This window comes from Schistocerca nitens, chromosome 8 (assembly GCF_023898315.1).
Source record: "Schistocerca nitens isolate TAMUIC-IGC-003100 chromosome 8, iqSchNite1.1, whole genome shotgun sequence".
Taxonomy (NCBI): domain Eukaryota; kingdom Metazoa; phylum Arthropoda; class Insecta; order Orthoptera; family Acrididae; genus Schistocerca; species Schistocerca nitens.
In genome coordinates, this window is record NC_064621.1 from 120,533,921 (window position 1) to 120,560,177 (window position 26,257).

The 26,257-nt window shown below is 37.7% G+C and overlaps 1 protein-coding gene across 3 annotated transcripts in view; it reads left to right on the forward strand.

The window, feature by feature from the left end:
* LOC126198455 (uncharacterized) overlaps positions 1-11,330 on the forward strand; it is a 41,286-nt gene extending 29,956 nt beyond the window's left edge. The window contains exons 1-2 of one of the 3 annotated variants that reach the window (XM_049934789.1): positions 8,450-8,694; positions 11,092-11,330. In XM_049934789.1, coding sequence (XP_049790746.1) covers positions 8,481-8,694; positions 11,092-11,216 — 339 coding nt within the window. In that variant the 5' untranslated portion in view covers positions 8,450-8,480 and the 3' untranslated portion in view covers positions 11,217-11,330. Of the gene's footprint in view, positions 1-8,449; positions 8,695-11,091 lie in introns of those variants that run through there. The other 2 variants (XM_049934792.1, XM_049934791.1) reach the window with 2 other exon arrangements.
* Positions 11,331-26,257: the final 14,927 nt, after the last annotated feature.

Genomic DNA, 26,257 nt, shown 5'->3' on the forward strand with positions numbered 1-26,257 from the left:
ATAGTTATGTATGAAATACATTGGTCAACCACTTCACAACAGCACAGGTGAGTTAAAGGTGGCGTCTTTCTGTTAAATGAAAATACAGCCTTATAAAATAAGCTGTTTATATCCATTAACGAGCATTCAAGTGAGAAAACTTTCAACAAGATAGAATACCGGAAAGTTGTAACGAAAAGTGATCTCGGAAATCAAACATTCTTCACAGATGCAAAAGGTATCCTGCAATTCGAAAAACTAACTGCAGTAGTCAATTACCGTTACGACTAACTCTACAAAGTTAACATATACCACGCCCCGCAAACTACTCCACGAGAAAGCATTGCTACCCGAATCTCAGCAGATAAACGCCCATCACTCAATTCCGTGCGCGCTGGCTGTGGCCGGAGATCCGTAGTGTACTGGTCCCTTTTATCATGTGCAGCCCGTGCGGATGACAGCAAGACCGTCGTTCATGGAGGCATGAGGCAGAGTGTCTAAAACTGCAGCTCTAACTTCTCTCTCAGGTTTTGGAGAAGTTCCAAGACATCCAGCATCGACAGTAATGATTGCGAGCGCTGTACAATCTCTAGATACTTTTTGCCGCTATAGCGACCACCTCTCCAATGAAATTTCAAGATTTCTGCAGAGCACAAGCAAGAGTGAAACTTTTTGCTTATTTTGTAGGGGAATGGGGCATGAAAAGAAGGTAATTGTCTAGCAGGTCAATTTCCATAACACCCACTGAGACCAGATTCTAGCGATTCCCACAGAAAACTTCCAACCACCACCCTTTTAACTGAAGGAGACATTCCCTCAAGTAATCATCGCACCTTGGTAAGAGCGCATTCTAACAGCCCAGTGTATTATCTCCCATCATATGCCAGCCTCGAGTCGGAGGAACCAGCGAGCGTGGTGGATGCACTGACCCTGAAGACCACTTAAAGTTACACATTTATGGCGGTGGCAATGGTTAAACGATTGGGTCCATCTGCCATTTCTCTTTATTAGGCTGCCGTGCAGAATACATGGAAACATACAGCTTCTCACAGGCCGAAATGAACAGTTGTTTCAATTCCTAACTTGACCACAGACAATATGCGGAATTACTTGTGCATAATGTCAAAAACATTGGAAAGGTTACCAAAGGACTTTGTGTTCTTAAGGTCTTTCACTTCTTTGTAGGGGGTCTTCTGATTAATATATATCTCTACTTCTATAACAACACCTTTTTTCAGTTTTTACAAGGTTTTTCATGTTTTCTTCAGTGTGCCCTATTGTAAGTTCATGTGTTTTAAAGTAGTCACTCAAAGCAGCTTTATGACTGGGATTACAGCGTTCTTTGAATCATATCGTAAGCTTCCTTCTTGTTTGTCTACATATTCTTCATCATATAGACCACAGATCAATTTTGACACCTCTAATTTATCATATACATCTTCGTACCTCATTATTTATTTGAAAAACCACTTTAGCAGTTCCACTTCAGAAACCTGTTTTATTCTATCAGGGATCTTTGCCTAAATATGGCATCATTACAAACCTAGGGTTACCTTTATTTCTTATTTTCTGTAGCCTTATCACTTGTTGTCTGTACTTCTCCTTTAATCAAATCTGTGTCTCGTAAACCTTTTCTCCTGACATAGTCAGACCCATTGTCAACAACTACATAATGTAAAATATTATTCTCACTGTCTATACTTTCTAAAGATACGGGTAATCAACTGAACATGTCATCATGGCATGAAAAGTGCACACTTAAAAACATATGGGATGAAATGAAGACACGTGTATATGGCATCTGTGGTTGTTAGTTTTCTAAATATGTTGTAAGTATGCCATTCATTAAGTTTGGATATCTTCAAAAAGAAGATAGCTTATAGAATTATTTTCTTCTAACTTCATAACACAGTTAATATTAGGAAGTAGCTCATTTACGTTACTGTGTAGGTGTTCAATCTATGTTGTACTGCAACTGAAAGGTATGAGCATGTCATCAAGGCAGCTTTTATAGTTGTTAACTGTAAAAATTAATTTTCTAAAACATCCATGAAAATGTTTGCTAGTGTCCCTGCTGGGCGATTACTAATGCCTAACCCATTTCGCTATCTGCCGAAGGTCAAACTGAATACAAAATACTTTTGAGACAAAACTAGCCTGAATTGATCACATGCCAATACAATTTGCTAGTTACTCATTTTCTTGTATGTCAGTCGATTATTTTTGATGACGTAAATTATTTCTTCAACTGGTCCATTTGCATATGGATTGCTAAGCTCTAACGGTATGAATTTAGCTGCTGTGGTTGTAACCTCTAAGCTGAACTGCATCAGTTCTGTTGTATTTTTTAACATGTGACTATTTTGGAATCTGTAGTTTTCAGTAGTAAACTCTAAGTTTATTAGCACTTGAGTTCATAGGTATACACATTTTCTTTTGAATGCCAGTAAAAATGGAATAGGAGTTATTACCTTCCCCTTAATTTCGTCTCTGTATTTACCAGTGGGAGCTTTAGTAATCTTAAATATCTGATCATCTTCTAGAAAGTATTTTAGTTATATATGCACTTTAGTAATGATAACAAGTGAACTGCCTCTGTGTGCTTTGAAATTTAATGTCTGTACTACATTTAATTGGTTATTGTCTGTACCAATAATTCCTAGGTCACTTTTGGAAAACCTTTGCCTTTCCTTGGTCTTTCATGATCTAGCTATTTTACATACTATCCTATTTTTAGCTCAATTCTTGAATCTGTCATTCAGCCAATTGTCAGATTAGAATGAACTACCATTTCTTATGTATTTTTCTCATTAAGTCCAGGTGCAACATTAAATTTTAAGCATTTGCTAAGCATATTCATACTCGACAAGTACACAATGCAGTCATAAAACGTAGGACTAGGGTCAATAAATGTGTCCAGAGTATTATGTAAGTCAACCAGTATGTTAATTTTCTTACCATGCCTGTCTTTGATTACTTGCTATTCATTGTCAATAAATTTATGTACAACATCAATACATATTTATGTACCAACACATCCTTCTAAATTCTCCATTCTATAGAGGATGGTTTCCATATCTATGTATTGCTTTTAATTCAACCTTAAGCCATTTCTCTTTACAATATATCTTGATGGGCTCACACACATCACTCCTAACCTTGATATTCATGTAGAAAAAGCTGGAATCGCTTTCAACGAAACACACTTCCTTACAAATCCCTTTGGTTTTACACACGTAAATAACTTTAATTTGGTTCTTTGGTACATCTTGACCACAAATTTTCCTTTACTCGGCAACACAGGAAACGTTTTATGGATGTGGAGCTATACAAGTGTAATGAATGTTAAGAACTGCATTATGCAATACCCAGTCTTAACGATATATTTTATAACAGACAATCGATTTTGGTCTAGGATCAGACCATCATCAGGTCTACAGCACCAAAGAAAAACAGAATCACATATAACAAAGTGTGTAACATGAAAGCACACAGCTGTTATGTGAGACAACAGTAAATACATTACAGATTATAGCACTGTAACAAAGAACATAAAGACGCATCTTTGATCCACATCTGCGTAATTGTAATATCAGATACTGGATGTACACTGTTCCAACTGTGCTATTAGTCCATCTATCCTTATAGCCGTTAACTGTGTGAGAGACGCATGGATCCAACAGAATAGGTCAAAATCAAAGATATATCTGGAAGAAATACACCCCACTGACGTTAAGATCATACATAACAACAAACTCAAGGGGGATCCATCATATTACAACATCAACATTTTAATAACAGATCACTCAAAATATATCCATTATATTACAACACTAATAGTTCACTTGCCATCTGCATTTTATGGTTACTATACAATGTTAGTAGAAACACAGGCTGACACACCTCAGTTTAGCCAACACTGAAAGTAAATCCTTTTTATATATGCAAAGACCTGATACATGGTTTAATAGTCATTATAAGTGCTTAACATCAGTAAATGTAACCATTACTCTAGTACTATGTTTAATACGTCACTTATCTAGAGTTATAATGAAAGCCCTTCAATGTTCAGCAGTGCCATGTGTATACAGGGTAGTTACAGATCATCACATTGTTTAACAATTGACCTATGGAGTATCAAAGTATGTCACCAGCCCAAGTCATAGTAATATTCGCTTAATAGTTCTCAGCTGGAATTCTTGCCTAGTTATTGTCTTAATTTATCAAGCTATGTGATAGCACAATGTATGACATGTTCACATATACTTTAACAGAGAAACAGCATGGTTATGGATCCAACATCATTAACTATACTTTTAAGGTCATTTATTTGGTTACTATTGCATCACAGATGTTACTAAATAATGGTATGTTAATCTGAATAAAGGTGCTATGAATGTGAAAAAAGGACTGGTATGTTAATCTGATTTGTCAGGCACCTATTAGGAATAAGATTCTACTATTCTTGAAAATTAGGTAATTATCAGAACTGGTCACCAATTTCCACTAAATATTTGAGTTTACTCCACAAGATCACAAAATATAATGCAGCATTGAAGCATTGACAGGATCGTCCAGAAAGATAGTTCGTTACACAAAATTGTGTATACAACGCCATAATACACATGTAATTCCACATATTGGCTATGGTCACTTTAGGAATTGAAAAACCTGTTCATTTCAGAAAGTGAGAAGTTGTATTTTTCCGTTTATTCGGCACAGCGCTCTAATAGCTCTCTAAATCACGCATTGGGCGCAATTATTTCACCATGGCCACGGCCATAAATGTGTAACTTTAAGTGGTCTTCGGGGCCAATGCATCCACCAAGCACCTTGGTTCGTCCGACTAAAGGCCGGCACGTTTACATAATGGGAGAAAGCCCTCTTGCTAAGGTGCGATGCCTACATAGGGGAATGTCTCCTTCACTAATAGCAAATGGTGGTTGGAAGTTTTCTGTGGGAATCGTAAGACTGTCTCAGTGGGTGTTATGGAACGTGAATTGCATGGCAGTTGACTTTTGCTCATGCTCAACTTCCCTACAAAATTGGCAAAAAGATTTACTCTTGCTGATGATCTGCCGAAATCTTGTAATTTCATTGGAGAGGTGGTCGCGATAGCGGCAAAACTTGTCTAGAGATTATACAGCGCTCGGGATCATTACCGCCATTGCTGGATGACGTGGAACTTCTCCACAACCTCAGAGGGAAATTAGAACTACAGTTTTAGACACTCTCCCTCCTGCCTCCATGAACGATGGTCATGCTGGCATGCTCGCGGTCTGCACGTGACAAAAGGGGCGAGTACGCTACTGACCTCCGCTCACAGACGGTGAGCACGCAGTCGAGAAATGGGCGTTTATCTGGTGAGATCCGGTTAGCAATACTTTTCCGTTGGTAGTTTGGGGGCGTGGTATATGTTAACTTTGTATAGTTAGTCGTAACGCTAACTGATGACTACAGTTACTTTTTCGAATTGCAGGATACAGTTTGTATCTGTGAAGAACGTTTGATTTCCGAGTTCACTTTTCGTTACAATTTTCCGGTATTCTATCCTGTTGAAAGTTTTCCCACTTGAATGATCGTTAAGGGATGTAAACAGCTTGTTTTATAAGGCTCTATTTCAATTTAGCAGCTATATGCCTCCTTTAACTAAACTGTGCTGTTGTGTGTTGGTTGACCTGTGTATTTCATACAGAACTATTTACTTTTAAAAAAGAGGTTACCCCTGTTAAATTCAGAAGATAATAAGAAGTTATCTTTTACGCAACTTGCTTCATTGCTGTCATTCGTTCGTGAAGAATGCCTTTGGAGTCAGTTTGCTTCCGAGCCACAACGTATATAAGAATGTAGCAGTGTCTGTAGGGATCACGGCTGGCTCTGAGCACTATGGGACTTAACATCTATGGTCATCAGTCCCCGTGTAGGGATCACGCGTCATAACGATGTTGAAGATGGGTATCAGTTCAGGATGGAAAGAAAGTTTAATTATTAATACTCACTATGTGATGAACAACGGCTCAAAGTTTGATAAACATCGGACTGGAGAGACGTGGTGTACCCCATCGAATTTGGGTCAGTCCATACACAAAAAGCGTGACTAAGGAAAAATGGAAGATTACGAAATTTTGGTCTTATGTCAAAACGGTAGGTGGATCAAAACAAAATGTCCAGACACTCTGTGACCAAAATGGTACTGAAACAGAGGATGACAGACTAAAGACCGAAATAGTAAATGTCTTTTTCCAAAGCTGTTTCACAAAGGAAGACTGCACTGTAGTTCCCTCTGTAGATTGTAGCACAGATGACAAAATGGTAGATATCGAAATAGATGACAGAGGGATAGAAAAACAAATAAAATCACTCAAAAGAGGAAAGGCTTCTGAACCTGATGGGATACCAGTTCGATTTTACATAGAGTACGCGAAGGAACTTGCCCCTTCTTGCAGCGGTGTACCGTAGGTCTCTGGAAGAGCGTAGCGTTCCGTTTTCAAGAAGGGACGTCGAACAGATGTACACTACTATAGACCTATATCTCTAACGTCGATCAGTTGTAGAGTTTTGGAACACGTATTATCTTCGAGTATGACTTTTCTGGACACTATCTACTCTGTAGGAATCAGCATGGATTTCGGAAAACACGATCGTGTGAAATTCAAGCCCCCGCGCTATTCGCCCACGAGACTCAGAGGGCCATAGACACAGGTTCCGAGGTAGATGCCGTGTTTCTTGACTTCCGCAAGGCGTTTGATACAGTTCCTCACAGTCGTTTAATGAACAAAGTAAGAGAATATGGACTATCAGACCAGTTGTGTGATTGAATTGAAGAGTTCCTAGATAACAGAACACCGCATGTCATTCTCAATGGAGAGGAGTCTTCAGAAGTAAGAGTGATTCAGGTGTGTCGAAGGGGAGTGTCGTAGGACCGTTGCTATTCAGAATATATATAAATGACCTTGTGGACAACATTGTAATTTCACTGAGGCTTTTTGCGGATGATGCTGTAGTATATCGAGAGGTTGTAACAATGGAAAATTGTACTGAAATCCAGGAGGATCTGCAACGAATTGACGCATGGTGCAGGGAATGGCAACTGAATCTAAATGTAGACAAGTGCAATGTGCTGCAAATACACAGAAAGAAGGATCCTTTATCATTTAGCTACAACTGGAAGCAGTTACTTCCATAAATTATCTAGGTGTAGGCATTAAGAGTGATTTAAACTGGAGTGACCATGTAAAGTTAATAGTCGGTAAAGCATATGCCAGACTGAGATTCATTGGAAGAATCCTTAGGAAATGCAGTCCGAAAACAAAGGAAGCAGGTTACAGAAACTTGTTCTCCCACTGCTTGAATACTGCTCACCAGTGTGGGATCCATACCAGATAGGGTTGATAGAAGAGACAGAGAAGATCCAACGGAGAGCAGCGGACTTCGTCAAAGGAAAGCGTTACTGGATAAACTCCAGTGGAAGACTCTGCAAGAGAGACGCTCAGTAGCTCGGTACGGGCTTTTGTTGAAGTTTCGACGACATACCTTCACTGAGGAGTCAGGCAGTATATTGCTCCCTCCTACGTATATTTCGTGAAGAGACCATGAGGATAAAATCACAGAGATTAGAGCACACACGGAGGCATACCGACAATCTTTTCTTCCACGAACAATACGAGACTGGAATAGAAGGAGAAACCAATAGAGGTACTCAACGAACCCTCCGCCACACACCGTCAGGTGGCTTGCGGAGTATGGATGTAGATGCAGATGTGGAAGTGATAACTGCCTAATGGTTCTCACTGTTGCTATTTTTGTCTGAATGGGAGAAACGATGAAAGAACTGAAAGAAAATCACTAATGTGGAATGTAGTTGCATGGCACCAAACGTCGATGTTGGGGTTCACAGTCTACCTACCTGTAATGATCTACGGTAAAGAGAATTTAGGGAAACTCTTAACAACTGCATAGGTTGCATAAGACAAACTTATGCTTCATGATTAACAAATTCAAAGATTACTGTTAGTTATTGGTACAAAGAGTTGCCGATTTTCAACATAAGATATCGGAGGATGATGGGAAAACATTCTACAGTTTTAGCTAAGTAAGGACAATTGTTGCGTAAGGCAACGAGAACAATGAACAGATTAACAGTAGATGAAAGTCCTACGCATTTTTAAATTAGTCGTTATTCTAAGTCAGTGCTGTTGTATGCACTTCCCATACGAAGGAGAGAAATCCATCGTTCAAGTTGCTTACAATTGCTTACAATTTTCCTCCGTCTCGTATAACCTTCAGCATCAAGGTTTCATACCAAGTCCCCCAAGATATTTGTGGCAGTAAGTTATGACGACGATATGGCCAATCGCGCTTTTGAAGTACACACTAAGTAGCTGTCCTTGCGTGCCACAATTTGGGAGATAAGAGTCCGACACGCCGTATAAGAAGAGGTCGGTGTGCTCACTAATGGCACTTGTATTGAGGCATCCAACGTAGTAGAAGACACTGCAGCCATGAAGGCGTCCCTTGTCCTGCTGATCGCTGGAGTGTTACTCGTGGCGTACTGCACGCCGTTCGCTGTTGCAGACGATGAAGATGAAGCGGTGGATGAAGCAGCCGAGAACAGAGACGCTGATGACGACGACGCCGACGGCTCAGCAGACGCCGACGCCGACGACAGCGGTGATGAGGAGGGTCTGAGTGGAGAGAGCAGGCGGGCAGCCAAAGGTAAACAGCAGCTGAGGCGGGCAGAATGCACGGCGTAGCATTCGCTGCATCAGGTTATGGTGTCGACTGCGAGTCTATGTGTACTTTCTTGTAGGTTTAAGTCCCTAGTTGATAATGTACATTATTCTGACACTTTAAAAGCTGAAGGTATTCGTCTCTAGACGAGACAGGTGGTTCAAGGACCTTTGTTTTTATTTTTATACCATTACTGAATACATTAAATATACTGCTACATTCAACCTCAGTGTTCTTTCACTGTGGTTGTGTGGCTCGTTAAAACAGTTATATTTGCTAAATACGGATCCTGCTTAAGGCCCAATTGATTTACATCGACCCCAAAAGGAGAATTACTTATTGTATGTTGAAGATAGCTAATACTCAAATGGCTTAAGAAAATAATGTTCAAATAACACATTTCAATAAATCTTGTATGAGGGGTTTTACAAAGTTTTTGTTATAAAATTATACACAAATGACACTTGCTGAACAGGATACGATATTAACAGTAAGATGTAAAACCAACTCCTAAAGTCTCTTACTTCTCTCATGAGAACCAGTGATAGTATGTTGGCATCCAGTAAGTGCAACATTATGAAAGAACTAACAAAGACGCTACCATTACTCGCTGCACTTTATGTGTTTTTTTCTGTTGGTATTTGTGTTACGTTATGAACCTACAAGAATAGTTTGCACAAGATACAATCAGCAGACCAGTTACTTGATTACAAGGGTAATGATTACTAGAGAACCACTAATGTACTGTCGCTGTTATAGACAAACGTATAAGACAAAAACTGCTTCTTCGACATTTTGTAATGTCATTCTTTTAAGGAAGAGTATAAGGAATGTGTTTCTGATCCTGCTGATTAACTACAATCTTTAAGCCGGATTGTAATTTTTGTTGTGATATGTAAGTATTTTTAATACATACAACATTAAAAAATTATCACAGTGTACCTGAATGCAACACCTTAATGAAACAAGCCTCATAAAGCAGAAAGTAGTTTTAGAATTAGGATGTAGAATTGCAAGTAATCAGAAATCAATCTAAGAGTTTTCTAATTTGGAAGAACATGATGTCTTTTGAGCAACACATACTATACTTTCTGAGCTAACCATTTAGTTACTGGTCATTTAATCCTTCTTTTAGATCAGAAAGAAAATTACTGTAAATACTCTTTCTAGTAGGACAATACGTATGTGCCAACACACAAATTTAGGAAAATAGTTGAAAATTCACTGAAATATGGTTAAACGTTAATCATATGTTTCGAAAATTCATAGTGCCCATCAGGGAGATTGCAAGCTGTCTTCTTGCCTGATTTTTTTGAGCGCTTTAACATGTCTCAGGAGTCATCTCAAGAGCAAGTCACAGAAATTAGATTTTATCATAAAAATGCCACAAGTCTTACAGCTTAAGATGTGTGCATACTTCCGACCTCTACAAGGAGGTATGTTTAGCAGTGATGGAGTTGAAGTTATCACAGGTACATAGCTTATACCTGCTTGTGATTCATCCAAATTATAAAGATACAGGGCGATTCATATTACTGTTTATGAAACCAAAAGTGACGTAGATGACTCTGAGATAAGTAATTTGACATGAGACACATATGGTAGCAAATTTCAGGAAATCCACCAACCAAGTGGATGACAAATGTTGAACATGTGATGGTACCAAGGGATACATACCTTAGTGCAAGTGCAGCGGCTAGATCAGTCTATCCCACCCACACTGTAGTGGCACTTCTACACATTGCTCCACATGGTTATTCCGCGTTTATTCTTGCATTATCCAATGTGATACGGTAGAGCTCATGGTAGTGGCACTACAAGACTTAATGAATCTATTTACCATTAGGAAAAAGTACTACGCTAGCACAGCAGTGTTTAGTACTGACCACTACCACTGAACGTGTGGGGAGATACATGAACTGGTCATGTAACATGTTCATCATTCGTCAACCACATTGTGGATATTTGCTGACGTTTGGGGCTCCATGAATCTTGTATTAAATTTCTTGTCTCATAGTCATATACACCACTGAGAGTTTTTAAACATTAATGAAAATCACCCTGTATATATCAGATCACTATAGTGTAAAATATCCACTTAAAGCTACACTGTGTACAGCTGGATATGCTACAACGGAAAGTTATAGCTTAGAGCAGTGCTCTTGATATTTGAAGCAGCAATTACTCCAAAGGAAATCAGTTAGAAAAACAAGTTGTGTGTGATCCAATTCTTCTATGTGTTACATACTTATCAAATTTAAGGTTTTTATCTGTGTCAACTGAAGACAGAAGTTGCTGTTCAGCCGACTAACATTTTCTGATGAGACAGGAGGGTACGCAGGTGCCACAAGAACATCATCTTCTTCGTTTATTGTTGAGCAGGTGCTCACGCCAGGGCCGGCCACATGAAACATGCACGTGCAGGCAGCCGACACATTGCGTCCAGAGCTGGAAGCAGACTCCATGCCAGGTCAGGCGCCGCCCGCAGAGCTGCACACAGCAAGTAGTCGCTGTTGCTTAGGGAGCGCCACACTGCAGAGGCGCAGTCTGGAGCTGCTCCCACTGTACTGTACCGTGCACTCATCTGGAGAAAATAAAGCACCACTGTACTTTGTGGCAAACATATGTGTCTATTACTCATTGTCCTATAAATGTAAGATCAAGTGCACACACAGGTAATAACCAAACATGGGAAAAAGTTGCAAAAGTTCCAAAATCTTATAAGTGTTCCAGTTTTCGGGTGTAAACGATATGTTCGGTCCGATATTATACTACAAGCTTTATATCATTATCTGTGTACTTTGCACTGTGAGGTGAAGGCAGATTGTATTTGTTCTTAAGGAATGATGATCTACAGTATAGAGCGCTAGGGTACTTACACCTGTGTCTTATTGGGTCAGTGGTTGTGAAGACACAAGAAACGACATCTTTGTAGTAACTATAGACATGACTGCAACAAGCTGTTGCATGTCCAATATAGAGGCAGAATGAGAATTTTGATTTTAGTGTTTGACGGGTATATGCCTCTTAATCTTTGTCCTAACTCAGCTCAATACATAAAGGTATGTGACTTCAATAACATGACCTTAAAATGTGCTCTTTGCCTAGACAATCATGACTCAAGGAGTAACTGATAACGCTATTTGAGCAAATTTTTATAAACATATGTAGTACAAAATAATTAAATTTTGCAACTGAAACAAGTGTGGGCATGAATGAATACTGGAACGAATTAAGGGACACAGTTGCTTCTCAAAGTTTTGTAGCTTTGTTCAGCGAATGTATACTACATACGACATGTATGTAGACCAAGGCCAGTGAGGATGTGAGCCTCAATCTGATAGTCAAGAGATGTGTGCCCAAGAAATGAAATATAATCATTATGTCAGATATAATCTCGAAAACAAGTTGTCTCAGAGTCTCGGCAACACTACTTACTTTCTGAGATGTATGCAAAGATTTCAACGATCTTTTGCTGACTGCTGTTTGGGACCCCTTCTGCTGATTGCACTTTTACTTCACATAAACTAATAGTTCTGTTGAAGGTAGAGTTAACAGTAAAATTCGTGTACGAATTAAATACAGACTCCAGAGTGAATAATAAATCATGTGTACAGTAGAAATTTAGCATTTATATCAAAAGTGACTGGGGAAGGAACATAAATGATACACATATTAACTAAATTACCTATCACCAATACTCAATGCTAAAGCAATAACAAATGGAGGATTACACAACCCGTCTAGTAGATCATGTGGTAGACAAAGCCACAATATGTGAGAAACTGTACAAAGAGAAATTTTAAACACATCGGCAGTGAAGAACGCCCTTGAATTAGCTGTAATGTGATGTAGTCATCACCTCCGACTGTACTGGTAAACGCATGAGAATCAAATACTGTACCACAGACATGGCTCAAAATATATCTCTTTGACCAAAGCAAGTTAAGTCTGAAAACAAAATAAGGTCTACTTAAGGACCTGGAACATTGCATACAGAGTAGTATACCAAACTGCGAAAAGCTTCCTGGAACTTCACCATAATGCCGATCGGTCCTCAACGGCGGCCTACCCAGTTACTGCTCGCATTGAAGCCATCAGAATGTAATGTCAATTCAGGTAACTAGAGTTCATGAGCAAGTTGCAACACTAGTCGTTCAGAACAGAACATGCGGAATTGTGATATGAGAAGATCGAAACACTAAGGCAACACTTTGTTCACTATAAAATAAAGCCCACAAACACATGACACTGCACATGCAGTTCTGTGACTGGTCCATACACAGTATCTGCAAGATATAGATTGTTGACATGCCAGCACTGGAATGAATTAAGGAATCGATTGTTCTGACAGGAAAAGCTTCTAAACGGGCTTGTGAGCCAGAATTCATGTAAGAATGAATAAATTGAACATTGACATTTTAACGAATGGCTTTCATCAAACTCCCCTTGCATTTACAGCAAATCTCGAATGCTCTTTTGCAGGGTGGTGAGCATTCCAGAAGTGATAACTTAACCTACTGGATGCACCTAAAACAAACACAGTAATTATTGAGTAACTACACTAACATATAATGGACTGGTACTGTAATAGCAATATATATGTTAATGGGTCCATATCAAGAGAACATCATTATTTTAAATAACTGTTCTCTCACTTAATAACATTTCCTAAAAAGAGTATAAATTGTATGGCATCATTACCATATCAACAATGTTACTTCCAACATCTCTCTTGTGGAGAAACCAGATCTCTCAATGGCACTCATCATCCATTTTAAGTGAATACTTAACAGAATGCTATGCTCCTGAAATCACACACACACACACACACACACACACACACACACACACACACATATATATATATATATATATATATATATATATATATATATATATATATATATATATATAATTTGTGTGTGTGGGTGGGTGGGTGTGTATGTAGGTGTGTGTCTATAATCGATATTGAGAAAATATTAGTATAAATTTATAGGCAGACATAAACAAAGTACTTGAATACACTGTAAATTACGATCATTTGAATGTAACAGACATTATGAATACAGTATAAATAACAATGTAGGATGATGGTAAAGAACACAAATATCAACAAATGAAACTATTTTCTTGGAAAGCAGAACTTTCTGTAGCTCTCCTCCTGAATTTGTTCTTAAGCACCAAACAACATAATATAATAAACTTTTAATATCAGTCTGCTGTCGAATGAGTGGAAGTTGACATTGTTTACAGTATTGTTTGTGTAGAAAATGATGCAGCGATGGGGCTTAGAATGCTCTTAAGAAGCTCTTTCTAGAATGAACTGTGTCTTCAACTCTAGTTAATCATTGTTCTCAAATGGAATCATGGAGTACAGAACCAAATATGTCGTGCCTGCGAAGGAAAACATGAATGTGGAGATCTCAGACAGAAGAATGGCTTAGATTTCAGTCCTACATGATATCTTCTCCAGCCATGGCAATGTAGGACGTCTGCAGTGCACTAACCACTGGCAGTCACCCTTAGTATTAACATTTCAATCAACATTTTGGCAGCTAGCACCTCAACCTGTCTGGAGTGTCTGCAGTATTAGTCCTGTGGGAGTGCCATAGATCATGACTGATTGATATGGTGAGCGTAACTCTATAGTGAGTGCCCACCATTTTACTGGTAAAGATAGCAACTTCATTCAAAGTATGGCCCATTCCCATGTGTGACAATACACTATTTCTCAGTGATCATCTAGTATGATCATCTAGTATTTATATCTCAATATGAAAATTTTTGTAAAGGCTGCTAGTACACGTTAAATAAAGACACAATTACTAATTACATATAACATAAAAAAACTTTCGATTTTGAATTGTGGTATCAATCGATCATCACATCCTTAATAAACACCAAATTTTTCATGACATTTGTGGTAATTATAAGACCAACAGTGCCAAAACTCCAGGATAATGACAATTATAGTAATTATAAGACCAACAGTGCCAAAACTCCAGGATAATGACATCCACACTAATGAATACATGCAATATATAAAATACTGCCTCAACACAAGCAATGAACGTGTTCTACATTATCAAAAACTTACACACAAATAAATTTATGTTAATGGTTGCATTAGTACATTTGCAGAATACCTAAACTGTTATTTGCACATTTCAGCTCAGTTGGTACCTCTTTATTGTCACTGTTCTTAATGATCCCTTCTGGCTATCTGTGACCTAATTAGTGATGCCATCATACTTTCTACATTTTTTAACTCTGGTGAATAAGGAATGACATGCAGTCAGAAGTCCGATACTCAACATAAAGTTTTTCAAATGGCTTTTAATAGCACATTCATCTGCTAATTTCCACTTAGTATTTCAGTTCACTCCACAACATTCTGTTACTTCAATAGTGAAGATTATATTTTTATATAGCTCATGGAATTTATTGTGTAGTTTCTGAATCTCATATTTATGGCTGTGGCTGTGGTCAAACAATTGCACTCATCGCCATTTCTCTCTATTAGAGTGCTGTGCCGAATAAAAGGAGAAATACAGCTTCTGACTGGCCGAAACTAACAGCTGCTTCAATTCCTAAATTGACCATAGCCAATATGTGGAATTATATGGATATTTTGGCAAAAACATCAGAAAAGTTACTAAAGGACTTTGTATTCTTAAGATCTTTCATGTTTTCCTGTAGGCCTTTTCATTAGCATATATCTCTACCTCCAAAACAATATGTCTTTTAGTTTATACAAGGTTTTCATGTTTTCTTCAGTGTGCCCTATTGTAAGTTCATGTGTATTAAGGTGGTCCCTCAAAGCAGCTTTATGACTGGGATTACAGATTCTTTGAATCTTATCGCAAGCTTCCTTCTTGTTTGTCTATGTATACATCGTCATGTAGACCACAGGTGAATTTATACACCTGTGATCTATCATATACATCTTCTTTCTCTATTTTGTGAGTCACCATTTTCCTTACCTCATTATTTATTTGGAAAACCACCTTACCAATACTACTTCAGAAAACCTGTGCCATTTTATATGGGATTTTTTACTAAATATTTCGTGATTACAAACCTAGGGTTTCCTTTATTTTTTATTTTCTGTAGCCTTATCACTTGTTGTCTGCTCTTCTCTTTTAAAAAAATCTCTTTCTTGTACACCTTGTCTACTAACATAAAGTCAGACCCATTGTCCACAGCTATGTGTCGTAAAACATTGTGTTCATTGTCTATACTCTCTCTACATGAGGGTAATCAAACGGTCCTGTCATCATGGCATGAAATGTGCACACTTCAAACCATATGGGATGACATGAAGACACATGTATGATTGCATTTGTGATTGTGAGTATTCTAAATTTGTTGTAGGTATGCTTTCTATTACGTTTGGATGTCTTCAAATGAAGATACTCTTCTTCCTAGATAACACAGTTACTATTAGCAAGTAGCTCATTTAAGTTACCGCTTACGTTTTCAATGTATGTTGTACTCGAGCTAAGAAGTATGAGCATGTCATCAATGCAGCTTTTGTAATAGATAGTCCCATTTTTCATCATTTCTTGTTCAGTGAAATAAATTATTTCGAAAATCATCCATGAAAATGTTTGCTAGTGTCCCTGCTGGGCAATTACTAATTACTAAACCATCTGGCTATCTGCAGAAGGTCAAACTGAATACAAATTAATTTTGAGTCAAAACAATCCTGAGTAGTTTATACAACTCTACAATTAGGTGGTTATTCACCATTTTGTATGTTAGTCGATTATTTTTGATGATGTTAATTGTTTCTTCAACTGGTACATTTGCATCTGGATTGCTTAGCTCTAATGTTAAGAATTTACCAACTGTTGGGATTGTAACCTCTAAGGTGAACTCCTAGAGTTCTGCTGCATTTTTTAACATGTGACTATTTGTGAATCTGTAGTTTTTAGTAGTTATCTTATTCAATTCTCGACTTACATGGTAACCTGTGCAATCGATGTACTTGAAAATTGGTTTAATGGGAACCGCAATATTATGTATTTCTGGGTTAATTCTAAGTTTATGAGCACTTGAGTTGATACCTACAAACATTTTCATTCCACAATTCTTGAAATTTAGATAATTATCAGGTCTGGTCATCTGCATCTGGCTTATTATTCTGATCAATTGCCTTAATTATTTACCAAATATCTATACATACATACTTTTCATCACATGAAGAGTAAACAATTAAAAGGATGCTGACAGCGAAAGTACAATAATTCCTTTTGCGAGTAGGTTATATCTACATTTTCTTCTATGGTTTTAAAATGACAAAAATTTGAAACATTAACAGTTCTTGTTACATTATGACAGTCAGTAACCACTGGTAGTGGAACAGAGATTCAAAAGCTACATAGTAAATTCCATGAGCTAAATCCTAATATTAACTTCACTATTGAAGAATACATTTCTACCATTCTATGATAGCTCAAGAGTGTAAAAAATCACTTGTTGCCTGTGTGACCAGGTATACATAGACTAACAGGAAGGAAGCTTAACATAAAATTTAAAGGACATTGTAATCCCAGTCATAAGTCTGTTTTCAGTGATCACCTTAAAATAGAAGAAAATACAATAGGGAACACTGAAAAAACATCAAAATATTTTATGAAGTGGAAAAGGGTATTCAGATTAATCTTCTTAAAGAGGCAGAGATGTATAACAATCTGAAAACCCATCGTAAAATATACTTAACGTACAGAGAGACCTTAATAACACAAAGTACTTTGACAATGTTACTGTCGTCTTTGACACAATGCAGGGCTAATTATACTAATGTCCCTTGTGCCATGTTACTAACACTTAAGGACTTCGATATCAGGGCATAGATAATTTTAAGTAAAACGATGACTGTTATATATGTATTGCAAGTGAATAAAAGATACTTTGGTATCACTATCATTCGGTAGGCACTTAGTACAATTTAGAACAGTTATCCTGTTCAGGATGACTGAGGTAAGATGGACCAGTTCTGAATTGATGTTCGATTGTATTTGGTTTCATCGGCTGATACACAGTCCACTTATGTACTTTATGCTATCAATTAATTATGTTATATCGGTCTTATATCTTAGTCCTAACAATTATGGTCTACTGCAGCTAACCAGATAATGACGTAGATAAGATTAATTAATGTAATGACTCCCATATTTGATTTGAAGAAGCTAAAGGAGTTTTGATTTCATGAATATTGAGTATGTACTGATATGTAGGTGTTCCGCTGATTCAAGTTACGCCTACTGATATATCACTAGCCAATCCTAATAGGCACAAGTTTGAGGGTGACCATTCAGCTGTTGTCAGCTGGTATATAATCAAGTTATATATTTTATGTTATTAATTAACTACTGTATAGAGTAGGTGAACTGCTGTGATTGCTGCCATAATTTATCCCCGCAAGTATGAAAGGAGGAGAAAAACGGTTTTATACCCTGCTCAGCAAGATATTCCTGCTATTAAGATAGGATAACGGTAGGGCTAACAGCACATTGTGAAATACTTACTAGTGGCTGTCCTTGCCTGCCACGCTGTGGGCGATAAGCTTCCGACGCTGGCGTGTTGTACGTGGCGCACTGCGCGCCGCTCGCTGCTGCAGAAGAAGTTGCAAATGAAACAGCCGATACCAGGGGCGCTGATGATGACAGCACCGAGGGTCCAGAAGTCGGTGATGCTCGCGGAAACGGTGATGCGGTGGGTGGGAGTGCAGAGAGCAGGCTGGCAGTGAAACTACAAACAGCGAATGAGTTGGGGGGGCTGCGCTCGACCGCAGCCCCCTTTGTGCCGCCATGGCTGCCCCAGGCTGCCGCCCCCACACGGCGTCTGACTCCAGGCAACGCGAGGGCAGTACTCACGTCGTTCAAAAATGGCTCTGAGCACTATGGGACTCAACTGCTGAGGTCATTAGTCCCCTAGAACTTAGAACTAGTTAAACCTAACTAACCTAAGGACATCACACACATCCATTCCCGAGGCAGGATTCGAACCTGCGACCGTAGCGGTCTCGCGGTTCCAGACTGCAGCGCCAGAACCGCGCGGCCACTTCGGCCGGCCTACTCACGTCGTCAGGTTCAGCTGTAGTATCCGGGCCCGGCAAACCCTTCTTCATCGTGACAACTGTCCTGACACTTTAGCTGTTTAAGAACGTACACCTACCAACGACATCGACTCCAGAAGAGGCGAGAAGGTCAAGGAACTCTGTTGTTGTTATTAAACCATTAGCAGAATGTTTAATTGGCTAAATATGCAGTGTCCTCTAATACACAAATTATGGCTCGTTAATATAGTTACACTTGCTAAATATGGAACTCTGATTAAGAACCATCAGGTTTACATATTTGCCACGCTGAGAGGTTATCTATGACAATGATATCGTAGGAAGGAAGAAGGAAGATTGCGTTTAACGTTCCGTCGGGGTGAGAGGTTATCTGTGACAATGATATCGTAGGAAGGAGGAAGTAAGATAGCGTTTAACGTTCCGTCGGCATCGAGGTGCCACTCTAAGACAGAGCACAATGCTGGTCTTTTTCAAGGATGGGGAAGGAAATAGGCCGTTCACATTCAAAGGAGACATCTCAGTATTTTCGTGGACGGATAAATCACGGAAAACCTAAATCTGGATTGTCGGACGCGGGTTGGAACTGTCGCCCTCTCGAATGCGAGTCCAGCTTACTAAGCACTGCACCACCTCGCTCGGTAATGGTATATTATTTCTACGTAGGTATGATAATTAGAGTCCAAGTAACATATTACTATCAGTCATCTATACAGCGTGGTACTAAATTTGATCTACAAATTTCTGTTCCGGTTAGAGTTCCTGAATAGCTAATGATGTAAACAAAAATCCACACTCTGGAAATGAGAGTTTCCATGCTATATAAACCAATACATAAAAATCAAATGTGACTGTCTTTTCCATCTTCAAAGCGAAAGAACGATGTTATTTTGACCCCTGTAGGTATTATTAAAAAGAAACTAACTAGCGTGCTATCACTGCTGTGTGCTGAGACATACACTGAACATGGTATTCATGTATCTCATTAAAATACTTGACGTCTCTTTTCCATTGGTATTGTGTTCCATACCCATAATTTTGTTTAGTGCATGGCACAGTTACTGCGTGAGTTACTTCTGATCTATACGTACTTACATACTCCACAGGCCACAGTACAGTGCGTGGCGGAGTGTACGCTGTACCTCTACTAGTCCTTACCTCTCCTCTTCCACTCGCAGACAGAGCAAGTGCAAAACGACTGTCTATATGTATCCGCACGAATTCTAATTTCTCTCGCCTTATGTTTGTGATCCTTAGGGAAATTACGTTTACAGCAGAAGAATCGCCATGCGGTCAGATTCAAATGCGGTTCTCTTGATTTACTCAATAGTGTTCCTCGAAAAGAACGTGGCCTGTCCTCTACAGAGTCCTATGGGAGCTCCCAAAGCTTCTCCATAATACTTTGGTGTTGATCGAACCTACCGGTAACAAATATAGGCGATTGTCTCTGAATGCTTCGATATCTTCCTTTAATCTGACGTGATGCGGATTCCAAACACTCGAACAGTTCATAAGAATGGGTCACAGACAACCACATTTTTCCGAATTTTATCCTAATAAACCGAAGTAGACCATTCGTCTTCTCCACTACGATCGTTACACGTTAGTTCCATGTCATATCGCTTTGGAACGTGTAGTGTAACGACGTAAGTTTCGTTTAAATGATTTTCATTTGACATATGACCATGTGCAGACTTCATCACCTACGTCAGTTACAACACACTTCAAAATTATTTAAACTCTTTTTAAAATTTGTCTCTGAATGGTTCTTGAACGAAACTGTAATTAAAACATCATCATGTGAGTCGTATGAGCAGAATTACGTCACTCAGTCCAATTGGTTTGCGTAAACTTTTTTCATTTTAGATGTCGATTGTTTCTTCTCAGAAATTATATTATTGCAAGTGATCTGCTTTAATAAATATTAGAACCACATTGAATAAACTTTCGAGATTCAAACTCGCGATGAACGTTGTCAAAAATTAATAATCTTGTCACATAAATTACGTAACATAATTCTTCATAAATAAATTCTCGGAACACGTATTTAAACTTTAGTAGCATCCACTAGTTTATTATCTTCCTACATATAGACGTGAACCTGAGCCTTGACAAGACAGAACTGAACATTTACAACATAATTAACTTTCTATGACGTCATTGTTATAGAAACATTACAAATTCTCATTTTTTTAAATTTTTAGAAGCACGACGCAACAACTCGGTTTCAGGATCTTCTGTCAACAATTGTGTATCTAAGAACCTCAAGAAATATTGTAAAAAGAAATGGCTTAAGCACGAATTAAAAGCAAAACATCGATAAGGAAACGATCCTCTGTAGACTGAAGAATCAAGAAGAGTGTGTTGTAGATATGGCTACTGATATTGTAGATAAATTTTTTGACTTTGAACAGTAAGTAATCAGACAGGCATGATAAGAAAATTAATAAACGGGCAGAGTTACGTAATACCCTGGACACATTTATTAACCCTGGTACTAATTTTTATGATAGCATTGTGGACTTGTCAAATAAGAATGTACTTAGCAAAGGCTTTAAGTTTAATGTTTCGACCAGGTGTAAAAAGAAAAATGTATAATAAATGATAGTTCACTCTAATCTGACAGTTGATTGAATCACAGGTTCAAGAACTGATGTAAAATATGATAGTGTGTAAAGTAGCTAACGTCATGAAAGAGATGGTAACAGCTGGCAAAAGGCAAAGGTTTGACAAAACTGACCTACGTATTATCGGTACAGTAAGTAACGAATTAAATATGGTACAGTCTTAAATTTCAATGTAGACTAAGGCAGTTCCCTTGTTATCCTTACTAAAGCCCATATATAAGTAAAATAATTTTTTTAGAAAATAATCAAATATTTTAGATTCCTAAAGCTCCCACTGGTAAATACAGTGACTGACATTCAAATGAAAATGTTTGTAGGTATCAACTCAAGTGCTCATAAACTTAGAATTAACCCAGAAATACATAATATTGCGGTTCCCATTAAACCAATTTTCAATTACATCGATTGCACAGGTTACCATGTAAGTCGAGAATTGAATAAGATAACTACTAAAAACTACAGATTCACAAATAGTCACATGTTAAAAAATGCAGCAGAACTCTAGGAGTTCACCTTAGAGGTTACAATCCCAACAGTTGGTAAATTCTTAACATTAGAGCTAAGCAATCCAGATGCAAATGTACCAGTTGAAGAAACAATTAACATCATCAAAAATAATCGACTAACATACAAAATGGTGAATAACCACCTAATTGTAGAGTTGTATAAACTACTCAGGATTGTTTTGACTCAAAATTAATTTGTATTCAGTTTGACCTTCTGCAGATAGCCAGATGGTTTAGTAATTAGTAATTGCCCAGCAGGGACACTAGCAAACATTTTCATGGATGATTTTCGAAATAATTTATTTCACTGATCAAGAAATGATGAAAAATGGGACTATCTATTACAAAAGCTGCATTGATAACATGCTCATACTTCTTAGCTCGAGTACAACATACATTGAAAACGTAAGCAGTAACTTAAATGAGCTACTTGCTAATAGTAACTGTGTTATCTAGGAAGAAGAGTATCTTCATTTGAAGACATCCAAACGTAATAGAAAGCATACCTACAACAAATTTAGAATACTCACAATCACAAATGCAATCATACATGTGTCTTCATGTCATCCCATATGGTTTGACGTGTGCACATTTCATGCCATGATGACAGGACCGTTTGATTACCCTCATGTAGAGAGAGTATAGACAATGAACACAATGTTTTACGACACATAGCTGTGGACAATGGGTCTGACTTTATGTTAGTAGACAAGGTGTACAAGAAAGAGATTTTTTTAAAAGAGAAGAGCAGACAACAAGTGATAAGGCTACAGAAAATAAAAAATAAAGGAAACCCTAGGTTTGTAATCACGAAATATTTAGTAAAAAATCCCATATAAAATGGCACAGGTTTTCTGAAGTAGTATTGGTAAGGTGGTTTTCCAAATAAATAATGAGGTAAGGAAAATGGTGACTCACAAAATAGAGAAAGAAGATGTATATGATAGATCACAGGTGTATAAATTCACCTGTGGTCTACATGACGATGTATACATAGACAAACAAGAAGGAAGCTGGCGATAAGATTCAAAGAATCTGTAATCCCAGTCACAAAGCTGCTTTGAGGGACCACCTTAATACACATGAACTTACAATAGGGCACACTGAAGAAAACATGAAAACCTTGTATAAACTAAAAGACATATTGTTTTGGAGGTAGAGATATATGCTAATGAAAAGGCCTACAGGAAAACATGAAAGATCTTAAGAATACAAAGTCCTTTAGTAACTTTTCTGATGTTTTTGCCAAAATATCCATATAATTCCACATATTGGCTATGGTCAATTTAGGAATTGAAGCAGCTGTTAGTTTCGGCCAGTCAGAAGCTGTATTTCTCCTTTTATTCGGCACAGCACTCTAATAGAGAGAAATGGCGATGAGTGCAATTGTTTGACCACAGCCACAGCCATAAATATGAGATTCAGAAACTACACAATAAATTCCATGAGCTATATAAAAATATAATCTTCACTATTGAAGTAACAGAATGTTGTGGAGTGAACTGAAATACTAAGTGGAAATTAGCAGATGAATGTGCTATTAAAAGCCATTTGAAAAACTTTATGTTGAGTATCGGACTTCTGACTGCATGTCATTCCTTATTCACCAGAGTTAAAAAATGTAGAAAGTATGATGGCATCACTAATTAGGTCACAGATAGCCAGAAGGGATCATTAAGAACAGTGACAATAAAGAGGTACCAACTGAGCTGAAATGTGCAAATAACAGTTTAGGTATTCTGCAAATGTACTAATGCAACCATTAACATAAATTTATTTGTGTGTAAGTTTTTGATAATGTAGAACACGTTCATTGCTTGTGTTGAGGCAGTATTTTATATATTGCATGTATTCATTAGTGTGGATGTCATTATCCTGGAGTTTTGGCACTGTTGGTCTTATAATTACTATAATTGTCATTATCCTGGAGTTTTGGCACTGTTGGTCTTATAATTACCACAAATGTCATGAAAAATTTGGTGTTTATTAAGGATGTGATGATCGATTGATACCACAATTCAAAATCGAAAGTTTTTTTATGTTATATGTAATTAGTAATTGTGTCTTTATTTAACGCTGTACTAGCAGCCTTTACAAAAATTTTCATATTGAGATATAAATACTAGATGATCATACTAGATGATCACTGAGAAATAGTGTATTGTCACACATGGGAATGGGCCATACTTTGAATGAAGTTGCTATCTTTACCAGTAAAATGGTGGACACTCACTATAGAGTTACGCTCACCATATCAATCAGTCATGATCTATGGCACTCCCACAGGACTAATACTGCAGACACTCCAGACAGGTTGAGGTGCTAGCTGCCAAAATGTTGATTGAAATGTTAATACTAAGGGTGACTGCCAGTGGTTAGTGCACTGCAGACGTCCTACATTGCCATGGCTGGAGAAGATATCATGTAGGACTGAAATCTAAGCCATTCTTCTGTCTGAGATCTCCACATTCATGTTTTCCTTCGCAGGCACGACATATTTGGTTCTGTACTCCATGATTCCATTTGAGAACAATGATTAACTAGAGTTGAAGACACAGTTCATTCTAGAAAGAGCTTCTTAAGAGCATTCTAAGCCCCATCGCTGCATCATTTTCTACACAAACAATACTGTAAACAATGTCATTAACTTCCACTCATTCGACAGCAGACTGATATTAAAAGTTTATTATATTATGTTGTTTGGTGCTTAAGAACAAATTCAGGAGGAGAGCTACAGAAAGTTCTGCTTTCCAAGAAAATAGTTTCATTTGTTGATATTTGTGTTCTTTACCATCATCCTACATTGTTATTTATACTGTATTCATAATGTCTGTTACATTCAAATGATCGTAATTTACAGTGTATTCAAGTACTTTGTTTATGTCTGCCTATAAATTTATACTAATATTTTCTCAATATCGATTATAGACACACACCTACATACACACCCACCCACCCACACACACAAATTATATATATATATATATATATATATATATATATATATATATATATATGTGTGTGTGTGTGTGTGTGTGTGTGTGTGTGTGTGTGTGTGATTTCAGGAGCATAGCATTCTGTTAAGTATTCACTTAAAATGGATGATGAGTGCCATTGAGAGATCTGGTTTCTCCACAAGAGAGATGTTGGAAGTAACATTGTTGATATGGTAATGATGCCATACAATTTATACTCTCTTTAGGAAATGTTATTAAGTGAGAGAACAGTTATTTAAAATAATGATGTTCTCTTGATATGGACCCATTAACATATATATTGCTATTACAGTACCAGTCCATTATATGTTAGTGTAGTTACTCAATAATTACTGTGTTTGTTTTAGGTGCATCCAGTAGGTTAAGTTATCACTTCTGGAATGCTCACCACCCTGCAAAAGAGCATTCGAGATTTGCTGTAAATGCAAGGGGAGTTTGATGAAAGCCATTCGTTAAAATGTCAATGTTCAATTTATTCATTCTTACATGAATTCTGGCTCACAAGCCCGTTTAGAAGCTTTTCCTGTCAGAACAATCGATTCCTTAATTCATTCCAGTGCTGGCATGTCAACAATCTATATCTTGCAGATACTGTGTATGGACCAGTCACAGAACTGCATGTGCAGTGTCATGTGTTTGTGGGCTTTATTTTATAGTGAACAAAGTGTTGCCTTAGTGTTTCGATCTTCTCATATCACAATTCCGCATGTTCTGTTCTGAACGACTAGTGTTGCAACTTGCTCATGAACTCTAGTTACCTGAATTGACATTACATTCTGATGGCTTCAGTGCGAGCAGTAACTGGGTAGGCCGCCGTTGAGGACCGATCGGCATTATGGTGAAGTTCCAGGAAGCTTTTCGCAGTTTGGTATACTACTCTGTATGCAATGTTCCAGGTCCTTAAGTAGACCTTATTTTGTTTTCAGACTTAACTTGCTTTGGTCAAAGAGATATATTTTGAGCCATGTCTGTGGTACAGTATTTGATTCTCATGCGTTTACCAGTACAGTCGGAGGTGATGACTACATCACATTACAGCTAATTCAAGGGCGTTCTTCACTGCCGATGTGTTTAAAATTTCTCTTTGTACAGTTTCTCACATATTGTGGCTTTGTCTACCACATGATCTACTAGACGGGTTGTGTAATCCTCCATTTGTTATTGCTTTAGCATTGAGTATTGGTGATAGGTAATTTAGTTAATATGTGTATCATTTATGTTCCTTCCCCAGTCACTTTTGATATAAATGCTAAATTTCTACTGTACACATGATTTATTATTCACTCTGGAGTCTGTATTTAATTCGTACACGAATTTTACTGTTAACTCTGCCTT